At 42.2% G+C, this 22,847-nt stretch overlaps 1 protein-coding gene across 2 annotated transcripts; it reads right to left on the minus strand.

The window, feature by feature from the left end:
• Window positions 1–86: 86 nt before the first annotated feature.
• On the minus strand, window positions 87–21,262 carry SLC30A10 (solute carrier family 30 member 10). Of its 2 annotated transcripts, none has more exons than XM_056486251.1 (4): window positions 20,758–21,262; window positions 7,371–7,454; window positions 3,745–3,981; window positions 87–2,999 (listed from the first exon to the last, which is right to left on the minus strand). In XM_056486251.1, exons 1-4 carry the CDS (start codon window positions 21,200–21,202, stop codon window positions 2,533–2,535), a joined length of 1,233 nt encoding a protein of 410 aa, XP_056342226.1. In that variant the 5' UTR covers window positions 21,203–21,262; the 3' UTR covers window positions 87–2,532. The 2 variants fall into 2 exon arrangements, with proteins under 2 accessions (XP_056342226.1, XP_056342225.1); XM_056486250.1 differs by lacking the exon at window positions 20,758–21,262 and adding an exon at window positions 7,857–8,463.
• Window positions 21,263–22,847: the final 1,585 nt, after the last annotated feature.

Raw genomic sequence — 22,847 nt, forward strand, 5'->3', positions numbered from 1 at the left:
ATAAAACAGCTCTGTTGGTTTTGCTTTCTTAAGTAATAAAGGAAATTTTAAACCTGTTTTTTTCCTAGGTATAAAGATTTCTATAATCCCTGGTATTTTTCCATTTATTCACAAGCAGCAGTTACAGTACATTCAACCAGACAAGAGAAAATAAAGTTTAAGTATGTTATTTCATTGTATTTTCAGGTTACAACACTTTAGAAGTCCTTAAAAATACATTGCCACAGTTTTAACACTTGAAGAATAAAAATTGTCCATTTTGACGTATGCCCCAACATCACACATACTAGTTTTCTTTAATTCCAGAGTAAACACTGCTATTCCAGCTTTCAACCATTTTAAAAAATATGTATATATACACATACACATATATATCAAATTACCTGATTTAAAATACAAATAATTATGCCTAATTATAAAAGGGTGCTTGTTTCAAATAATATCTGGGAAGAAAGTTCTCCCATAGACTTTGTTGTTATTTTAGGAGATTTCTATTCCAGTCCTCTAAAACATGATAAATATATTTGTTATTTACATCAAAGCATCATCACAGATGAAAATAAAGAGAGGGGGGAAAAAAAGAACAGAAGAAAGGGCTGTCTTACTTCATGGCACTTGCTTTTAAAAGGCAGAGCAATTCTTACAATGTTTCCTGATTTGCATTAACTCGTGCAGTACCTGCCAAGCAAGATCCTGCTGCTGCCAATGGAATCAAAGAGGCTGGAGGATCAAGCTCTTAGTTATATTAACAAATAGGTTAATTTGTATGATACAAACTTGCAATGAAATGGTATAAAATATTTTAATTCGTCCAAAAATCTGTTTAAAAGGGGGAATTATATTTATAGAAATGTGCTATTTAGACTGAAATCACTGCTTCAGTAAATACTATATTCCAAGCATAAAATACCCTGCTGTGTTTTAATATTCATTGAATTATTGCAATCATCTTTATTAATAAGGAGTTGGCTGCTTTTAAGCCATCCTTTCAAGGAGGTCCTGATATTTTTCCAGCCCAGGCTGGAAACCAATTTGCCCTTTCTGTTAAGGTGTCACTGAGGTAAAAACACAATTACTTTACAAAGGTGTCCCTGTGAATAAGTGAATAAAACAGCCTGTCCAGGCCACACAGACCACTGAAAGGCTGCTTTTGCCAGAAAAATATATTTCAAATCTTCTGGATCTGATCTGCATAGCCAGGGAGACCAAGCACTAGACCCAGTGTGGATTGAGTAGTGGGTTTCCCCTCCCAGAAACCTGTGGACCACACCTGGCTGAAATCCAGCATGGTGACAGGGCACATCACCTTGTTTTCCTTAGAGCACCTTTGCAGACCTTCAGAAAAAGCAAGCAGCAAAAAGATAGTGAACTGCTTCACTAAATACACTTTGAGACACACCTTTGGGCAGGGGGAGGAGGGCCAGGGCACAGGGTAGGGTTCAAAGCACCAAGACTTTTAAAACCAGACAACAAGAAATGATTGAGACCAAACCAGGAAAAATGTCCTGGTTTAATGTTTTTAAAGCTCCCTGTAAGTGATAATACTGCATACAAGACTTTAAAGGTGCTTCCTTAATTAATACAATATTAAATTTTGCCTTTATAATAGAATTGCAGAATTTCAACTGTTGGTAATAAACACATTAGCTTATTTATTCAGCATGAATAATGACAGTGTTAAAGATAATGCAATCATCCTGCACAATGATGAAATAGACCATGGCTCTTGGAACTTGTGCTGTCAGAAGGATAAGAAGAATTTTAAAAGACTTAGTTGTACAATCACAACAGTGAAAAAGATAAAAGTTAATTGGATGACTGCCTGCATTTCCATTTGCTACAATCAGTACAGACAACATCAGTAGGTACTTTTTGCTTTCATGACAAGTAGTTTACTCCTCAACATGCTCATCTGTGATTAGGCTGGGACTGCAGTATTACTTGTAGAGAAGCAAGACCAGCTTCTGCTCTGTCCCTAAATGTAGGAGTCGATCAAGAAAATAACACAAGTCAAAATTCCTGAGTGCTTCCCCTTAGACACTCTTAATTTCATTCACAAACTCCACCATTGTTACTGTTAAAAATGAATTGTCCATGCAGAAATGGGGTTTAAGGATCTCTAAAGCATCTCTACTGAAGTCCTTTATAAACATACAGTACTTCAGCCCAGTACAATCATTAACTGGCCACAGGGCTTTCAAGAAACAGCTCATCCCAGCAGGAAAGGCCAGAGGTTCTTTCCCAGTGCTACAGGCCATGAACTGCAAACATCAGTGCAGACAGAGGCATTCAGCCTTAGTTTGGCAAGGAACTGGGTAAGGCTGCATCACAAAAATCACATGAATCCAACAGCCCTGATGGAAATCTTAATCCTTATTTCAGGTACAAGGGGGGTTTAGGTGTATTTTGGTTTACAGCTAAAGCACAGAAATCTTTTTGCCTCACCAACTTCAGCTACAACCACGGATGCCCCCTTACCCAACCAGGATGTGTTTGCTCCATGAGAGCACGACACAGAACAGAGCAAACTGCCTAAAATCTTGTACTACCCAGCTGTGATTTGTCATCAGACACGTCACAATTTTTCACTCTCTCCTCTGCCACCGGGTCCTCCACAGGGATTTCCACGTCACTTTTCCTTGAACCACTGTCTCTGTGCTGAGCAGGAAGGCAGCTTGCACTTTTCTCCCTGCAGCCATTGGTTTCAGCCCGGGGGGGCTCCCTCTGGCTGCAGCACAGCTGAGAGTCACAGGCTTTGGAGATGCAGGGCGAGCTGCACTGCAGGTGTAAGGTCTTGTGGTCAGCATACTCGGGCTGGATGGTCACAGAGTGCACTCCTGCCTCGTGGAAAATCTTCCTCATCTTGTAAGAAGCATCCTGGTAATCAGAAGGGGTTTGGCACTTGATGTGAAGGGTGGCAATGTTCTTTCCACTTGCAAGCTCCCAGACGTGCACCTCGTGGAGGCTGCTAACCCCTGGTACACGAGCTAGTCTGTCAGCTGGAAGACATAAGGGAGACGTGTTAGGGGCTTGGCTGCACTGGCTGATTATCAGCTGGCTCACTAGGCATCCCATCCAAAAGCAGCAGCATCAAAATTATCATTTTAGAAGAGATATACTTGATATAATGTGTCTACTCCATCTGCCTTCAGTTCAGCCTCCAGGTGATGCACGTGGCATCCTTCCTTTTGGATTCACCCATCCCTCAGGCTCCCCAATGGCAAGTTAACAGCTGTTCACAGGGGAAATATTACAGCATCACTTCCTCCATCAAGACCCCACATCTCCTGGTTTCCTTAAGCCCTGAGCATGAGGGAATTCCAGAAATACCCAGCTTTACTCCACAATGAAGCTGTGTGAGCAGTACCTAAGAGCTACATCGTTAACCAACCTTAAATGGAAATTTCTAAGATGCTTTGGAAGCTTTTTTGGAAACAGCCACTGCATGTATATTGTAACTCAGAGTTGTTTCTTTCACAAATAACCCACACAAAGCATTAACAGCTCAAGACCTGCTATGTTTGATGTATTGTTGGAGTACCACATTCTCAAAATGCATGCTTTAACTAATCCAGAGAGATTTGAGTCGTGTTGCTAGGACACAGGCATGTGATTATTTCTCACAGTTCTTGAGTATTTAGAGCTATTATGAGTAAATAATCCAAACATGTCATTCCACAAATAATATATGCATTGAAATACTCCATTAAAATTTACAGCATTTCAACAACAAATTTGACTTACTCAGTAGCTGCATATCAACACCTTTGGGGACCATCTGCAACAGAATAGTTGAGGTCTCCTTTATAAGTGGGAATGCAGAAGACAAGATGATGAACACCATGACTATTGTCAGGCTTGGATCAATGTAGCACTGCCAATTACAAGGAGCATCCCCCAGAGGACGTACATAGAAGATAGCAGCAGTAACTACCACGACCACAGATCCAAGTGCATCTCCCATAACATGCAAAAGAACACCTGAAACAAACAGCACAATTTCCATTAGTGGGGCAGGATTGGGGTTTTTTGTTTTGTTGGTTTTTTTTCTAAGGGGAAGAGTAACACTGAGTTTTTCAAATATGTTCCACTTGACATGAAGAATGCAATATGCCAGCCATTAATATCATAACCAAAGTTTTCAATAACAGCTTTTGGAAAAAAACAGCAAGGGAAATACTGACTCTGAAGCACTGCTGTTTGAGTGGGATGCATTATTAAGCATGTAGAGTATGCTAGCAACTGCTGTCCAACTGCAATGCCATGGTAACACAAAATGTGCTTGCTTAATTGCATGAAGATTATTAACAGATCCTGGCATGTAAAATTAAAAATTGATGACTAAATCTATCCATTCCCTGGAAGCTGAGAGCTGCAGACCACCCCCAGGAAGAGTTACCTTCCCCCACAGTTTCTGTGACTGCTGAAATCTGAAAAATTGCCTAAGTGAAATCTAAGCTGGCTCCAAATACCCTCAGACTCCAATTTTTAGATCTAACTTTATTACCAGTCATATTAAACCTTGTTCCATCAATACTACTAGCCTTCAGACCTGCCAAAAATCAGAATCTTATTCTAGAGTCAGTCAAATGGTTTAGTCCTAGACTACTCTGAGAGGAATGCTGGGTACCTCTTTTTACATCTTAAAGATGGTTTTGTACAAAAGGTAAAAAAACAAAACAGGTAACATATTTACACTAACACATTTAGCTGCTCTTTAAACTACAATGACCAAAGCAGTCTTTCTGCCATAGAGTTACAATAATCCAAGAAGTGCCTTTTTTCTTCTACTTATTTTTATTACTTAACATAAACTTCCCTCTTCCCATCACTGCTCAAACATACTGCAATTTTGTTCATTTTTGCTGTTCAGACTCAGATTTTATTCCAACCCACGCCTGAATTCAGAACATCTCTCTCTATATGAAGTAAATTTCTTTGTCAGTTTTTTTTGTTTTGGGGCTGTGAGAGAAGAAAATAAACCACCTCTCTTTAACAACCCTATCACATACACTTTCAAGTGAGAAGCTGTTAAACTCACTAACAGCACACAGGGAGTTTTGATGATGTTAGGTACTGGATCAGCCCTAGAACTCTGCCCATGCTGCTGTTCCCTGCCACACACCTTGTTGTTGTACACCTTGATCTGTGTGAGAAATGAAGCCACAACCTCTGGAGCTCCTCCAAATCACTTGGGTCAGATAAGAAAGAACAAGCTCCTGGTGAGTCCAGCTCTTTCTGCTGGAGTCAGGCATGTTCTGCCCCATTTGGCAGACTACCACGGGGTTTTACTCCTCCTGACAGTGTTGCAGTGTTTCCTTTTCATTTACAAATAGTCCTGATTCAGCACGGGCTATCAGCTGTTGCACTAACAAGAGGGACAGGCAGGATGCAGTTGCATTGCCCAGGCAACTAACAAGAGAGCCCAGCTTATAAAGAACAGGAAAATGTTTCAGAAAGCCTCTTTTAGAGTAAAGGAAAAAAACCTAACTATGTCAGAATTTTGATGAACTAGTAATAGAGAATACAAAATTTGAGAAAACATTTATTTTGCATTCTAAACATCATTAATATGTACATCCTGGTAATGCATCACACAATTAGGGCTCAAACAGAAATGTATCCATTTCCCAATCAAATCCCAAAAGCTATGATTATATGCTAGAATGAAAAATGAACTTTTACTAAATGAAGTCAGTATGGTAAGACCAAAGGTAGCAGTTTCCTACAGCTTGCATTCCAAAGTTTAAATGAACTACTCTGCATATGCTCAAGGAATAATTTCACACTACAATAATTAATCCTGCCAGACAGAATCCATGGATTTCTGTTCCTACCAGTTATAAAATCAAGGAAGCCATTCCTCTTCCAATTCATTTTGTCCAGCCATGTTTTTCAGGAAGGGTCCAATTCCACAACAAAAGATTTTTTTGCCAAGTGGCTATGAAGTAACTTGTTAGTTAGCTAATTTAAGTTAGCTTGTAACTAACTTAAAAGGAAAAGTATGGATTGAACCAATTTTGAAGATGCATATCTTTATGACTACAGAAGCAAGGAATATTTTTAAAAATAATAAAAATAGATTTTTCAAAGGTGACATACTAAAGTAACACTTTAAAATTTCTTTTTAAAAAATCAAAGATGACATGTATATTAAAATAACTGTCACATAATTCCTTATCCTTCAGACATTTTTTGAAGGTTTCCAGCATTTTTATACCTAAGCACTGTGGGTTCAGGCAAGCAAGGCCTTTTCTAAAGTAATTGGCTCTTTACTCTTCTCTCCTCCATCCCCGAGTGTAACAGTTTGATTATCTTGCTCCAATATTCATACCACTATAATGCCATAATATCCATATCACCAACTTCTAGACATTCAAGCAAGTGTTGTGCTCTAGCACATAGCTTGATTTTCCAAAGCATCTTCCCTTACAGACACATTTGTGTAGCTCTGCAAACACTTTTGAAAGACACACACAAAAACAACCCAGCAAACCCAAGTGCCTGACTGCCACATTGGCCTCTCAAGCAAATTCATGCAAAGCAAACTCACACAACCTTGGGGGAATATCAGCTGCTGATTGGTGACCAAAAGAAACCTTTAAGTACTGTTCTGATTGAGGTTTCTGACAGTCCTTTCCTTGGGGACAAACTCAGTATTTCATATCCTCAAAGACATTTGCTTTTGGCTCTGCTCAGGGTAGGCACATAAACATGCAAGAATAGAAACACCTACACAGACAGGGAGAGACACATGGGTAATTTATTTCGAGGAGCAGCTTTATGTTTCACTCCACAGATTCCCAGAGACCTGCCAAATTACAACACAGGAAGGGGCTGATCCTGTCACACACTCTCACAGGGATGGATTCACACCTGCAAAAACACCATGCTGAAGCACCAGTTTCAGAACCTTTTCCTTATACTGACAAAAAAACATTGTCAACCTTGGGATTTAGAAGAATTTGTTTTCTGCCCAAAAGCACTTTAGGGTTGAAAACTGTTCAACTACTACATCAGTGACACTCAAAGATGCACTTGTGCTACCTTCCTGTAAAGCCTTTAATGACTTGAGCTTAGTGCAACAGGGTTTGTGTCCTTTCCAAATGTCCAGCTGCACTCTTCTAAGAATGAAAATCAAAACAAGAGCGTACTCAAAATCAAATCAACATGACACTACTTTGCTACTACTTATGCTATTCCATACAATCAAAGTCTTTCTGCTAGAGATAACTGGATCCAATTACATAGAAGAGTCCTGGACTTCTCCCTTTCTTGCTGATATTTGTGGGTGTGTATGTAAATGTAAAATGGAAACCATAATGTGTTTGAAGTTATTTTAAAATTAGCAGCATACTCCCATGCCATACCTCTGATGTTCAGGGCTTCAGACTTTTTCTCTTTTTTCTTCTCAGACCCCACTTCAGGGCTCTTTTGGTCGTTTGGTGAATCACCTGCATTCAAAGAAGAAACGCTGTGTTGTGTATAAGTTCTACAAACAGAAAAAACATCAACCTTCTCAAAACCAACTCGCTTCAAAGATGACAAGAAGAAAAACAAAAACAAGCCAAAACAAAAACAAGCTATAGCATTTCCCATACAGCTCACTGGGCAACGCCTCCTTCCCCCATCCCGGGGTAAAGTACAAGGTGAAGGAGGCGGCTAGACCGAGCTTAGTGAAACCCCCCCGGGTCCGCGGGTGCCTCTGAAAGGGCACAGAGGATCGGGCCAACAGCTCGGCGGGTCCCGAGGGAAAACGAGAGGGGATGCGGGGAGGTGCGGGAGGGTGAGAGGGATGCCGAAGGGAGGGGGGGATGCGGGACACGAGGGGAAGGCGGAGTGCAGCCGAAAGGCACCTGCTCCATCCTCCTCGCCGTCCGGCAGCGCGGCGGCCGCGGCAGGAGCGGGGCAGCGCCGCCGCCCGCGGCAGCAGGAGCCCCAGTCCTGGAAGACGAGGAGCCCCACGATGTTGACGGCCAGGCCCAGGGTGCCGACGATGAGCACCAGCTGGGCGTCGTCGATGGGCTCGGGGCGGGCGAGGCGCAGGACGGAGTCGACGAGGATGGTGAAGCAGAGCGCGGTGAGGAAGACGGCGTTGCTGAGCGCTCCCACCGCCTCGGCGCGGCTGTAGCCGTAGGTGGCGCGGGGGCCGCGGCGGCTGCGGCGGGCGATGCGCCCGGTGGAGAGCCCCACGCACAGCGAGATGAGGTCCGACAGCATGTTGAAGGAGTCGGACACCAGCGCGATGGAGTTGCCCAGGTAGCCGGACACCAGCTCGGCCACGAAGAAGCCGGCGGTGAGCACCAGCATGAAGATGAGGCGGCAGGTCTTGCCCGAGTACCGCCCCATGGCGGCCGTGCGCTGCCGGCCGGTAACGCTCCGGCACCGCCTCTGGCCCTCCGGCCCTCCGTCTGTCCGTCCCTCCCGCAATAAGAGCGCCCGGGCCGGCCCGCACCGCCCGGGGACACCGCCCCGCCCCGCCCCGCCCGGCGGGCGACGCCAAATCCTCCAAACCCGGGATCAGAGAGAGGAGAGATGCGCCGCGGGAGGCGGGGGAAGCGGGCACAGCTACCCGAGGCTGTCGTGCCTGCGCTCCTGCCGCCCCCAGACCGTGAAGTTCCAGCGACGGATCCAACAATTAGGGACCTTTGATGCTTTATTGGCGACGGAAGTGCCAAACCAAAGGACAGAGTGCCATCTACTGAGGCAGCTCTTTTCCAGCCTTTGAAAAGGTGTGTCAAAAAGCCAAGCGGATCCTGGGCTGCATCCAAAGCAGCGTGGCCAGAAGGTTGAAGGTGATTCTCCTCTCCTCCACTTTGGTGAGACCCCACCTGCAGTGCTGCATCCAGAGCTGGGGACCCCAACATAAGAAGGACATGGAGCTCTTGGAGCAAGTCCAGAGGAGGCCACAAATTTGCTAAGAGGACTGGGGCACCTAACCTGTGAAGACTGGTGGCTGTTCATTGTGGAGAAACCTCACAGCAACCTTCCAGTATCTGAAGGGGGTCTACAGGGAAGCCAAGGACTTCTTCATCAGGAGAAGTAGTTATGGAATGAGGAGTAATGGTTACAAATTGAAAGAGGCAGATTTGGGGTGGTAAGATACTGGCACAGGTTGCCCAGAGAAGCTGTGGATGCCCCACCCCTGTCAGTGCTCAAGGCCAGGTTGGATGGGGCTCTGGAAACGTACTCTAGTGAGAGGTGCCCCTGCCCATGGCAGGAGTTTGGAACTTGATCTTGAAGGTCCATTCCAACCCTCAATATTCTATGAAAACAGTACCTTAGTGTTCACAAACCTATCACTACCCCACAAGAAAAATAATTACATGTGCTTTTCTAACCTACAGAATAGTCTACAAGAACCATGATAAGGTAGCAAACCACTAGATTTTATTTGTAGATGTTTTGTTGCTGTTGTTCTTATGACAGTTCTTGCAAAAATGACAGCCCTGCTCACAAATGGTAAAAGGACAGGGCTGGACTACTAATACATAATTTCAATTAATGGGAACAACTAAAGGAGCTGCTGTGAAATCAAGTCATACTCAGTTATGGGGTTCTCAGTATCAGAAATGGGCCCAAAAATAATAAGTAAAATATGTAAGAAAAAATATGTAGAGAAAATTATGTCCTTAAAATGTTATCCTGTGAGAGTTTGGAGCATTTCAGCTATGCCAGCTGAAATGCTCCAAATCAGTGCTAAGGTACCACTTCAGAAGTTACAATTCACAATGAAGAGCCACATCACACAGTTTACCACACTTGACAAGGCACCCATTGTTGTCAGATTTTAAACCAGCAAGGCCAGGGAACACTATCTTGTCCCACCTACCTTAGGCAGTGTTCTCAACAACCAGAAATTCCTTAAGGACCTCAGGAATTCCCTCTTTGTTCTAACTGAAACAACTGAGCCCTTGCTTGAACTCATCTTTTAAGAGGCCTCTCCATTTCACCTAATTCTGGCACAGAGTCCAAAATGTGTATTAATCTCTGGAGTGGACTTGAGTAGCCTTTCAGGGGATGGGCTCCCCTGCAAGGAATCAGCACACAACTCCCATTTAAGCAGAGATTAATACACTTGATATTCTGCAATATGCAAATTAACAAATGCATAAAAATAAATGTATTGAAATGAACCTTGCTGTAAAGATAAACACAATTGTGAGAGAAGATAGAATAACTTACATCAACACACATTTCAACTCTAGAATTACACCTACCAGCACAGGATAAGAGATGCTTAATGATTGTGCCAAATCAAAAGCACATAGGTAGAAAAATAAGAAGAAAAATATGAGTTATAGGAAGGTAAACAGTCAGGTATAAATTTTTAAATGCAGAATATATCTTCCCTACTATAATTAATGATAGAAAATTCTGCTTCTGATGCTTAAAATAAAAATAAATAAATAAAGAAGACAGCTCTCTGAAGCCCAACTAATTGCACCTTCATAGAACTGAAAGGAATTTCCAGTGGCTTTTATTCTAGGAAGACATAATACAGAAGCTGAAACATCATTAATCCTCCTGTGAAAAGTAATCAATCTTCTTTTAAAAAAAAAAAAAAAAAAAAAAAAAAGAAGTTTCATAGCCTTGAACTCACTTCAAAACATAAAAATGTCACAGTAATTTTGAAGAAATAGTGTTAAAAATATTGTTTTCAGCAAATAAGGCTGTGACTAAGTCCTCTGACATGGAGCACAATTACAGCTGACTCTCTGAAGGTGTCAGAAACTGTATGAGTTCAAAGCCTCAGCTCTGACACTGGATCTGCTGATCCACTGATTCTTCCTTCTGTCAAGCTCACACATCTCCATTTGCTTGGCACAATACAGCCACACACAGACATGGGAGCAGCACAGTGTCTGCTGGGTCAGACCACAGATCCATGTCTGGACTGCTTCCAGTTCCATCTGCGCCTTTGGGAGAGGAGGAGCCAAACCTGCATGGTCTCCAAAATGCAGGGCAGATACAGAGCAGCAAGAGATACACAGACACAGAGGAACAGCAAAGCTCCTGATTGTCTCCTTTGCTCCTTTGCCTGTGTGGTCTCACATTTGATTCACTTTCCTGTTCTGAACGTTTAGCAAACATTTTTATGGATCTGATCACTCACTCCTCTTTTCTGTTTCTCATCATCTGTCACAGTTCCAGCCCAACTGGCAACTCTGCCACACAGCAGCTTGCTCTCCCCCACTCCCAGGGGGATAGGGAGGAGAATCAGAAAAAAAAAAAATAGAAGAATCCTATGGGTTGAGATAAGAACATTTTAATAATTGAAGCAAAGTAAAAACAAGCAAACCTACAAAAACAAAACCAAACCAAACCAAAAATGAACCAATGGAAAAAATGATGCACAAACAGTTGCTCAGCACCCTCTGGTTGATGCCCAGCTCATCCCCAACAGCAATTAGTGACTCCTGGCCAGCTCCTCTCAGCTTATGTTCTGAGAATGGCTCTGTGGTATGGAATATCCCTTTGTTCAGTTCAGGTCCTACCTGTCCTGGCTGTGCTCCTTCTCAGCTTCTTGTGCAGCTCCTTGCTTGTAGAGATGGAAAACCAAAAAATATTTGTCTTGGAGTAAAGACTACCCAGTAGCAGCTAAAACATCAGTGTGCTGTCTATGTTTTTCTCATGTTGAATCCAAAATACAGTGCTGTACCAGTTTCTACTAAGAAAATGAACTATCCCAGCCGAAATCAGGATATCTTCTGACCAGCTCTTCATCCATGCAAGAGCCTTTACCTTTGCACTATGACTGCTAAGAAGCCTTCTCAAAATCCAAGCTTTTGCTCTTCTCATTGTGCATCCCTGTCCCTCTTCATCCAGGTGCCACAATCATTTCAAGACAAAAGTGACCTAAAACTGCCAGGTGAATAATGTTACCCTAATCATTCTCATTCAATAAGTTGTTGCTTTCAATAACAAGAATATTTAATTCAGGTGAATCTTCAGAATAAAATTTGTGTTATCCCTGTAGCTCTTTCACACTTTGGTCTCCTTCCACACAGTCCAAAAGAAAGCCATGATCCTGAACGTGGGAGTCACTGACCCCATTACCAGTGTTTTCACCCAGGATCTTCCCCTTTCTGACACTTCCATTCTGCTTCACCAATCCAATTCACCTGCAGCACCAGGACATCTGGTCTCAAATCCTCTTAGAAGGATTTCACAAAGAAGTGTGTATGATTGCTCTGCAGTGTGCTTGGCATGCTTGTGTGTTTTACACTCATTCAACAGGAGAATGTTTACATAATATTCAACAGTGGAATGTTATGATTTCACTTACTCAAGCTACATATTATTAAGCTAAAAAGCAGCCTAAATATCCCAGGCTCTCCATTTCTGACTATGCTGAGTTGGAACAAGTTTTTAGGAAGCACAGAAAAGCTTGTCCAGCACCTCAGTTTTCTGATTGATTTGCCAACTTTAGTTTCAGCTGCAATGCTGCTAGAAAAGCTGCAGTACCCTCATCCTAATCAGGAACAGAAATTAGAAAATTTCTTCAGAGCTCCTAAAATTATTACAAACAAGAAAGCTTCCCCAAAGATGCAAAGCACTCCTGTAAGCTTCAAGATCTCTGTGTACCAAGCTTTCCAAGTACTCAACATACCAATTTCTGACACTGGGCCATTGGCAGCCAAGAGGGTGTCCCCACCTTATGGGTGGCCATAAGGAATTCTTAGGCAACAGTAAAGCAGGGAAAGTATATATTGTACTTTCTCTTAATATTCTTTTATTCTTCAAGTATTTTCAGCCCAAGTGAGTTTCTGAGCTAGATATCTCTATCTAATAGCCCTCAATAGATTTTTCTTTCATGACCTAGTCCAGCCTCTCACTCAGCAGTGCAGACCTCAATATAAATTGGAAACAAGCTCCACACATCACCTCTCACAGAACCATAGGATAGTTTAGTTTGGAACCTCCCTGCCACAGGAAGAGATATGTGCAGATTGCTCAAAGCCCCATCTGACCTGGCCAGGAGCACTTCCAAGGATGGGGCATCCACAGCTTCTCTGGCCAATGCACTCCAGTGCCTCTCCATCCTCAGGGTAAAGAATTTCTTTCTAATACCTGATCTTAACCTGCCCTCTTCCAGTTTGAAGCCATTGCCCCTTGTCCTGTCACTACCTGCCCTTGTAAAAAGTCCCTCTCCTGCTCTCTTGTGGGCTCCTTTAGGCAGGAGAATGGAAGTGCCCTAAGGTCTCCCCAGAGCCTTCCCTTCTCCAGGCTGAGCAACCTCAACTCACTCAACCTATTGCCTTTTTCTCCTTGTTTGGAATCTGAATCCTGCTAGATTCTCTTAAAATGTTCTTGTTTCAGAAGACAGGACAAACATTCAATGGCTACTGACCCTCCCTATGCCGCTCTTGGTTTTGCAGATTTGTGCCACATCCTCAAGTTACTAATTTTCAAGGTGGCAGTAAAAATCTACTTCCTTCCTTCCAGAGGAGCTATGACCAGCTTTTGAAAGTAAGACATCTCTGTAATTATGAAATATGAAAATAATAACAGCAGTAATGATGGTAATTTTCTCCACTGCTGAATGAAAATAAGGTAAATCACAGTCTTGTGCTTCTGTAGAATTTGGATAGCAAAAATAATCATGAAAATAAGGAACTATTAGCATCACCATTAAGACAGATCTCTTTTCATTCTGCTTATCAAAGTCCTGTCAGATTTTACTTTTTAACCCATCATAAAAATTATTTACAAAAGACATTTCAGAAACAACCTGGAAGAAACCATAGAATGAAATAAGCCAATGCCCACATGCTGCTGCCTGTAAAGAAGGAGTTATACCTCTTTAAGGCTGTGGGGAGGAAAATATTACATTTGTATTAAAAAGCTGAGGCTGGGCACATTTAAAGGCTGAAATGCAGCAGGTGGCAGTTAGAGTGCCCTTAACCTTCATTCCAGGAAGACCTGGTGACAGCCTTGACTGTGAAGCTTGTTTCTTTAAATTAGGAATCCTGGACCAAATCCATAGCAAATCTAAATGGAAACCACGTGGCTGGCTTCTGCCACAGATAAATTCAACCCCAAAATGAAGAACAAAATAAACACTGGCCAACAGATCTAGTTGTGGGAGGTAGTTTGTTCCTCACTCCTTGCTTATTTTATTTGTGTCTCCCTCTCACACCTGGGAGGGGAAGATGGGGTTTCTTGGCATAGACTGAAAGGTGGAATGACTGGGAAGTTGTTAGGTCTGCTTCAATCCAGGGAGCAGAAGCCTAGACAAACAAGGCTTCAAGAGTCTGGGGGAAGGCTTTATCAGTGTCCTTGGCAGAGTACAGAGGTGAATGTTCCTGGATTTTTAATCACAGCTGTGACAGTCCTGAAACTGTCTTGGGGAGAAACTCTGTACTGGAATTTGGCCTGATAACATATTTTCCATGTTCTCCTAAATTTCACTTGAATATATACTGGTGGGTCAATCTGAAATGATGAAGCTATGGGATTATTTAATTCCTAGGCTGGAATGTCTTATTTTTGATATATTTTTTCCTATTTTAAGATGGTTGTTCAGTTTTTCAGTAACAAATCACCATTCTCTGCACTTAATACCCAGCACAAAGTTTTTGCCTACTTTAGCACATATTCAGTCAGTATCTGCTCTATCACCTGGAAAAAGATTCCTGAAATATTTAAAATGCTTCACTTTTTAAAGAAGTCTAGTTCTGTTTCTCATATAAATGCACGTGTGTGTATATTTATATATCTACATATGACCTTTTCAAGGTAGCACAGCACATTGCAAAGAACATGATGATGAGGAAGCCACTCACTGATTTCATCAGTGTAAATTGCAGTGAGTCCTACTGCAAAAGCTTCATTTTCTATGTCAGCAGCATTTCTAGACTGAAACTGATACCAGACTTGTGCCTGTGTCAAACTATCTGCAGAACTTCCAAACAGAGCAATTGCAGTTAACGTATAAAACATGTCAGCTTTTAAAAACCCCATTGTATTGAAACAGGTTATGACTTTGAACTCAGTCATCTTAGAGTCCTTTTATTTCCTTACAGCTCCAGATACTGTGATGTAACTCAGAGTCTGTCCATGCCCTTAATAAGGAATTGGCTCAAGGTTTAGAGCGAGTGCAGGTACCCAAAGTTCAGCAGCACTAGCACTGTTGGAATCCAGGTTCAGAGAGTTTTATCTCCAGCAGCAGCACTGTTGGAATCTAGGTTCAGAGAGTTTTATCTCACCTTTATGCTGTTGCATAAACCATCCAGAGATACTTTGCTTGCTTTACTCAAGACTTCAGTTTTTATTCTGCACTTTCCATTTCTGACACAACATAACCCCAAAACATCTGCTTTCACTCGCTTTGATGCACATTTTTCTCATTGACAACTAATCCTCAGATTATCTTCTGAAGTTTCTTTGAAGAGAGCTCAAAATTCTGAAGAAAATTTAGTGAATTACATTGCTAGATAAACTTTCACAGTCTCTTCCCTTTTCTCTTTAAAGACTTTTTATTAGAGCTCCAGCAAATATAAATTAACACAAATCTGGCTACCTGTGCAGTGGCTGCTCAGAAAAGCTTTGGAAAATTTTGATGAGGACTATTTAACACACTAAAGAAAATCTCCAGATAAATACATGTTCAATCTTAGGCACTGATAAACACTTAAAAATACTTTGAGAGTGTTCCTCAGCCTTTTAATTCCATTTGAGAGGACTACATCCAGCAAAGTAAGAAAATCTAAATATTTTGTTGCAGAAGGCTCTGTTTACTGCATGCCAACACATTAACTCCTTTGGGATTTATGGAAATAAATCCATAGAGCATACATTCTTTCATTTATGCATATATGCAAAATGTTTAGGAGTTGGACATCACAGGGCACTACAGAGGCAGCATAAGTCCTGAGGATGAGGCTGCACTGTGTGACAGAACTCTCTTTTGGCAAACTCTGGTGCTGTGCATTCTACAATCATCTGTATGAATGTGGCCAGGGGATGAATTGACATGAAGGGTTCACTGAAGGGTTGGTGCTTTCAGGGAAAAATAAAATCAACCTCTTGAAAATACACTCAAAAGAGAGGAAGCACAGAATTATGCTGATCTTGAGGAAAGGATTTTAGGCTTTTCAGGTGCAAAAAGCAGAGTAAGCCAGAGGTTTTTTGTTACAGGTTTTACACTAAGGGTTCCTTCTAATTCCTTAAAAATGTCTCTGAGTCATCATCTGGCAAAGTCTGTCACACTTTCACTATTGAGAAATAAAGCTATTGCAACCAGGGAACTTATTTTTCTCTTTTAAATGGGGTTAAATTAAGTAATCATTAAATTCTTCAGACTGACAACCTAAGAAACTGAAATCCTTTGATCTGGAACTTCAATTCCCAGGCCATTTTTGCCACCTGCAGTATGCATTGTTGCAATTGTTGAATCAGAGAGCACAGTTACAAATACAATTGTTTCTTGATACCTGCACATTTTAGCTCACTAGATCTCCACTGGGAAGGTCTGTGACATTAAGATACCGATTATGCAGTCATTTATTCACTTATTTTCTTCTCTAAATGTTCTCACTTCCTCTGGGAACATTTGCACCAATAGATGTGTATGTTTAGTTCAGAATATTACAGCAAGAAAGTCTTCCCAGCCAGTAAAGGAGAGTGCCTCTCTTCTTTCACATGTCTGCCCCCAAATGTCTCCTACTTACAAAGCCTGGAAAAAAGATTTACCTTGCAGCAAGCCTCAGAATAAACAAACTCACTCTGCATAGGTCTGGAAGGAGAAAGAAGGTGTGTTTTCCATTTGTGTGAGTGCTACCTTACTTTCCAGCTCTCATCTGGGAGGCAGGCTGCTGGTGCACACTGAAAGAGGAGAATCAAGATCCAGCAGTGATGCCACACCAAAAGCTCACATACCTGCTATTCCACAAACAGGGGCATTAAAATCAAAGGCCACTTGGCTGCCAAAACAGAACATGTTTTATTTAATGAGCTGTGCAAAGACCATGAGGCCTCTCATGAGAGGATGAGAGCTGTTTCTCCCAGCCTGACACACTTTATAGACGGCTCAGTGTCAGGTGGTTGGGCTGGGTGACATCTTCATCTCCTACTTCCCTCCCCACCTCCCTGTACAGATCACAAGACGACAGAACAAATGTTTTCTCCAGGTTAAACTTTTATTTATTTTCTCAAGACAAACAAGAAAGAATTATTATGATCAGACTAATGTGCTTTTCAAACTGTAGTTCTTCTAACAGTTTAAAACTCTGTATAAATGAGTAGAAAAGACAATTGCACTGACCTACATGGACAAGAGTAATTGGGTCTCCATGTGCAGTAAAACAGGATTCTATATGTTTATGAGTGTTTGTAAGGTGTATGGCCAGTATTAACATTGTCTGGTATTTATTATGAGAGCATTATTTTTCTTTATTATCATCTGTTTGCTACTCAGCCATGTTCTCCATCTTGGTGCCAAAACTTTCTGCATAAGATACAAGACCTCAGAAGTGTCAGAAAACCCTGAAGGTGCTCTGTCATTTCTAACAGCAACAACAAGAAAAGTCTTCTGTGAATTTCAATTTCTGGGAAAAGTTTCTTAGGGGAGATTTAATATTTCTGTGTTTTAACAAGTATTTCCTGGATTTTAAGCCAAAGCACAAACTACCCAGTGATGCCCTTTGCTATGAATGGTCCAGCTGGATCAAGATCCTCTACACAGAACTCCCTTTAGAAGTATATAAATATTTTTATACCTGTAGTGGCTGGTCTGGGCCAGCACCAAAAGAAAGAACAGGGGAATGTCCTCCCTGTTCTGTTGCTGACCTCTCCTCTTAGTCCTTATTTGGTGTGGGCAAATGCATTTGTTTGAATCAAGTGCAAGGATGGACCTAGAGGACAGAGAGACCTGAATTCAACCTGGTGGGAAGAGAGAGATGCTTACAGCTGGACAGCTGCAATTTGAATAACTGAGAGAGAGAGAGAGAGAGAGAGAGAGTCAAAGGGGAACAGCAGCAGATGAAAACTTAGGGAATAGGACACAGAGCAAATGGGTAGCAAAAACCAGAAAAAATGAAGGGTGAAGGATTGAAGATTTAGGGGTGAGAAGAAAAGAAAACCTAGAAAATGGGTGAAGGAGGGAATTGGCTCTGTCTGGGTAAGCAGGGATGGTACCTGGGATTATTTATACTTGCTCAACAAGAGTATTCTAAGATGAGAACTTGGGGAGTGGGTGTTGCAGTTAGTTAAATGAGGAGCACAGCTGTAGAACAAGGGAAAAAATGGACAGCTGACTTGGCACCTGTAAACATCTCCCTCAGAATCCACTGGGCTCATTATGGACACATCTCACTCTGCCTTCTGTCAGCAGCATCCAGGAAACCCACCAGCTAATTGTTCCATCCCTGATGGAACAGGGCCTTGCAACAGAGGAATGAGAAGAACTTCTGCCTGTGGTGATTGATTGTGGCACTAATACACATGGAAGAATCTGCTCCTGTGGATCCAGCTGCTCCCATTGCCCTCAGCACACACAGTTCAGCACTAGAGGGTGGATCTGCTCTCTTCAATTTTTGCTTTGGTTTTTTCAAAGTGGTGCAAACGAGAGAGGAGAGGGTGGTTTAAATCCATTCCCTGCCTGAGGAGTAGAGAGGTAAAGGCAATTGTCCCCTTTCCCTAGAAAGCTTAAGAGGCAGACAGCTATTCTAATCCCTTTACCTTCCAGCAAACCACTACTGATGTCAGGAGCCTGCCCAGGTGTCTCCAAAGGTGCTGCCTGTGGGCAGCTGGACAGCACCAGCAGCACTCAGAGACCATGTCCATCTGCTTGAATTTCTGCTAGTGGTGCTGACACTCCAGAAAATTCACCTTGCCTTCCACCTCCAGGAAAGAGCATATTTTCCTCATAAGTAGGATGACAAGAGGCAAAGAGATGGAATCCCTCTTTTTTCATGTTTTTTTAAATATATCCTTAAAATATATGCAAAACATGCAAGTATATTTTTCAGGCTACAGCTATCTGTTCTTTCTTTTGAAGGAAATGTAATAAAAATCCCACTCAGGTTGAATCTAGAGAGGATTAGAGGAAATAAATTACCTTTTATCTAAAAGGGAATTGCAAAATTAAGTCCAGAAGAAAAGAGCATTCCCTCTACTGTGTAAAACAGCATTACCTTGCCTGTAAGCACTACTGGAAACAGATAAGTTTCACTGGACCAGAAAGAGAGAGGCAAAACCACCAGCAAGTCTACACACTATATGTATGTGATAGTACAGAATTCATCCCTGGCTCATGCAACTTAAGTTCAGTTGAAAACAAAGCTGAGTCTCCAGGTCTTTGGACATATTGCAGGGAGAGGGCTGGCTGTGCTGTCCCAAAAAGTTATTAAGAGAAGGCTCCTGGAAATTCAGTGAGATCATCATTTAGCTACACAATTGCCATTAATTTCAGTTAATTCCTTTGTAAGTGCTGATGTGTTCCTCCTCCCTGACTTCACTCAGAAGCACAATTCAGAAGCAGCCTTCCAAGAAGTCATCATTAATAGAGACTTAGTCAGGAATTGCTGACAGTTCCCAGAACAAAAGCTTATCAAATCCCCCAGAAAATTACATTTAACCAGAAGTTGAGACTAAGAGCAGCTTCAATTTTAAACAGGTGGGCATATAAACAAGCAGGCACCAAAATCAGTTATGTATCTGGCTTTAATGTTAAACTGCAACAAAGTTTAAGCTTCAGTATGATCTGGAGATACCTTTAATAATGAACAGAAATATTTCCCAATTTAATAGTCCAAGAGAAAACACATTAAATACTATAACACAAGCTAACAATTTTTAAATTTCTAGTTCCAAAGCCCTGTCCAGCCTGAAAGTCAAACATAAGACTTACCTTACCTCACCTAAAGCAGTATGTGACAGCAGCTGCTTTTCAGCCAGGCTCTCAGCTTCCCCCCTAGCACATCCACTTAATACTTGGCAAATATCTGGCTCCTATCTCAACTGAAATAGTTCTACTTTTAAGAAATACTTTTGTATGTGTATATAAAAACATTCAGAGAGAGAAAGAGACCTCACATGCATCTTACATGAAATAGAGAGAGTTTCTCCAGAAGTAAAATAATCAGTCCCCATCACTCCTCCCAAATGTAGAAATTGCAAAATCCCATGCTAAGGAAAATAAACAGAAAGGCCAAAATTCTATGAACTGAAGAGAACCTTCTGCAAAATGTTTCTGTGGGCGAGTATGTCCATCTCTCCTCTGCATGCTCCCCCACACTCTTGTTAACAAAGATCAGTAAAGAATCCTTGGCTCTGTAGTCACAGATTTTTTCACTCAGCATCCAAATATTTTCATAGCATTTCCCAAATCAAGGAAGGGTGAGACTCTCCTTTTGCCCTTAGCTATTCTTTTGTCTCCTGCAAACAGTGACCACGGCTCTAAAGATGACCATGACTCTGACAAAAATTACAGCAGAATTACTAAAATATTGAGAGGTGGAGGTTGGGGATGACTGATACTTCAGATTAGGTATTTCACAATAAGTGTCTCCTTAGGTTGGTAGCACACTTTGTCCTGTGTTTGGCCAGTGGATTAGGGAGGAAATTTCCATTACAGATCACCATACGCTTTGGAAAGACAACACTTAAACTGCTTGCCCGTCATTGATAAACACCTGTGGCCATGGCTGCAAACATGCTAACAAAAGAGTGAAGAAAAGTGCACTTTCCTGGCCCACCCCAGAGAAGCAGTAAACAGTCTGTACAAGGGGCAGAGCAGCTGAGATTCTTTACCTGTTTCGGAGTCCCCGGGGGGCGCGCGGCAATAGCAGCACTCCATGAAGATAACGTAGTTCAACACGTTGAAGCCCAGACCCGAAGCCCCAATAATGAGGACCAGCAGCTCTTTCTCAGTCTTCTGAGGGTTGATGAACCTCTTGACGGCCTCCACGAAGATGCTGAACATGAGGGCGGTGGCGAAGACGGAGTTGCCGAAGGCGCCCAGCACGTCGGCCCGGCTGAATCCGTAGGTGCTGGCCTTGTGCCACCGCACGCGGCTGAAGCGCACGCCGCACAGCCCCACGATCATGGAGATCAGGTGGGACAGCACAGCGAAGGCGTCCGAGGCCAGCGACAGGGAGTTGCCCACGTAGGCCACCGAGATCTCCACGGCGAAGATGGCCAGGCTCAGCACGCACATGAGGATGAGGCGGATGCTGCGGCCGGAGTAGCGACCCATTCCTGCGGCTGCCGCTCCTCTGGCTGCGGGATCTGCCAGCTGGGAGAGGAGCAGCTCCCTGCCACAGCCCTGCCCTTCAGCTGTCACTGCTGCTCACATGTGGGACCGCTTTTATAGGAAGCAGTAAAACAATAAAGCAGTTTAAAGGGCGGCGCAGAGAGATTTGTCATGTGAAGACACAGTGAGGGCTCCGGTCCTGCAGGTGTCCCACCCTCAGGAGGCATTTTTTGCTACAAAACCAAAAATAAACTGAGGAAGAGTATTGGGAGCACCAGCACTCATTACTCTACTTAGTGCAAGTGTCCTGAAAAACTGAATGGGGCTCAGGCAGAAGAGCATAAGAAGTTGGCTCAAAATCTTAAATGGTTAGAAAAGATCTCTATTTGCATAAAAATCTCCTCTCGTGTCTGTTCTTGCCATTTCTCTTCCCAGTACTTTTGGTACTGAAACAATCCTACTATACATCTGTGGAAAAAGACATTTGAAGTCCATGTTGGGTGGACATGATTTTTAAGAATACAACGAACATGAAGATGTTGTCCACAGAACAAGCTTCAAAGACGACTGAATTGATCTCCCATTTTAGCAACCTAATACAACAACTTCTTGTACTTCTGGCACATTTTAACATTGCTCATGAATATGGAGAAAATTTGGAGGCTGTCTTCTAAACAACCACCAGTAGACATGGAAGCTGAGGCTTAGCAGTAAACCCAAAGCACATTGTTTATTTCCCATTTTGAAAGCTCTGTCTCAAAATCTCAAAGTAATTCTTATATGCTTGCACACAAGTCAGAGGTGGGGAAAGCACAACCAGAAGTTCAAGCTGCTGAAGTCCTAGTTTGTACTTTGTGCCATTTCTGGAAAATGGATCCTGAAGCAGTAACTGTTTTTGTCACTCATTGTAGTACCTGTTGAGCTCTGAGTGTCCCCATAATTAACACAAACACACAAACTACCCCTAATGGCACATCAGGCAATATGGGCCACACAACCAGATGTCTTCCTTGAAAAATTTATGATCCAGGTTTTTATTTGTACATATATGCACACAGTTAGTTATGAGATAGGATGGAAGAAAATTAGGTGAATTACACGCAGTACAGCCATGGAGAGATAAGATAATATTGATAACCTGAGCTGACCAATTGTCCCTGCTGGCCTTAGGCTTCCCAAGGTGAATTAACTTTAGGTTAAAAGCAAACACCCACCCCCACTTTTCATCTGGATTTTTGCTCTCAGGGTTTCAACAGCCAAAATATTTATGTTTAAAGTCCAGTTTGTTAGAAGCCTTGCCTGCCAACAAACGTAATCTTTTAACATTTGGTCATTTGCCTACTTACACAATGCATCTGCAACACAAGGGTTCCTCTCCTCCTGCCATTTCAAGAACACCATTAATCCTGGAAGGGTTGATTACTAGAACTAATTGAAACACTGAAACAACATTGAAAACTGGCACTTACTCATCTTCCTCTTCGTCTTCTCATGCCTGTGTTACCATTTCTTTCCCAGCTATTTCTACAGTGTTTTCTTTCCATCTTGTATTAAAGTGATGCTTAACTACTTATTTTATTAGTAGAGTGTGAAAAGTGAGAATTTTTTTTTGAGTTCTTCTCCTTTCAATGGGTACAGACCAAGATCA

This window comes from Oenanthe melanoleuca, chromosome 3 (genome assembly GCF_029582105.1).
Source record: "Oenanthe melanoleuca isolate GR-GAL-2019-014 chromosome 3, OMel1.0, whole genome shotgun sequence".
NCBI lineage: Eukaryota > Metazoa > Chordata > Aves > Passeriformes > Muscicapidae > Oenanthe > Oenanthe melanoleuca.

Coding starts and splice junctions, on each gene's coding strand:
- SLC30A10 (XM_056486250.1), bottom strand. CDS start 8,349: ATGGGGCGGTACTCGGGCAAGACCTGCCGCCTCATCTTCATGCTGGTG. Junction 7,455..7,856: donor CGGCGAGGAGGATGGAGCAG/GTGCCTTTCGGC, acceptor CTTTGAATGCAG/GTGATTCACCAAACGACCAA. Junction 3,982..7,370: donor TGAAGCCCTGAACATCAGAG/GTATGGCATGGG, acceptor TGTTTGTTTCAG/GTGTTCTTTTGCATGTTATG.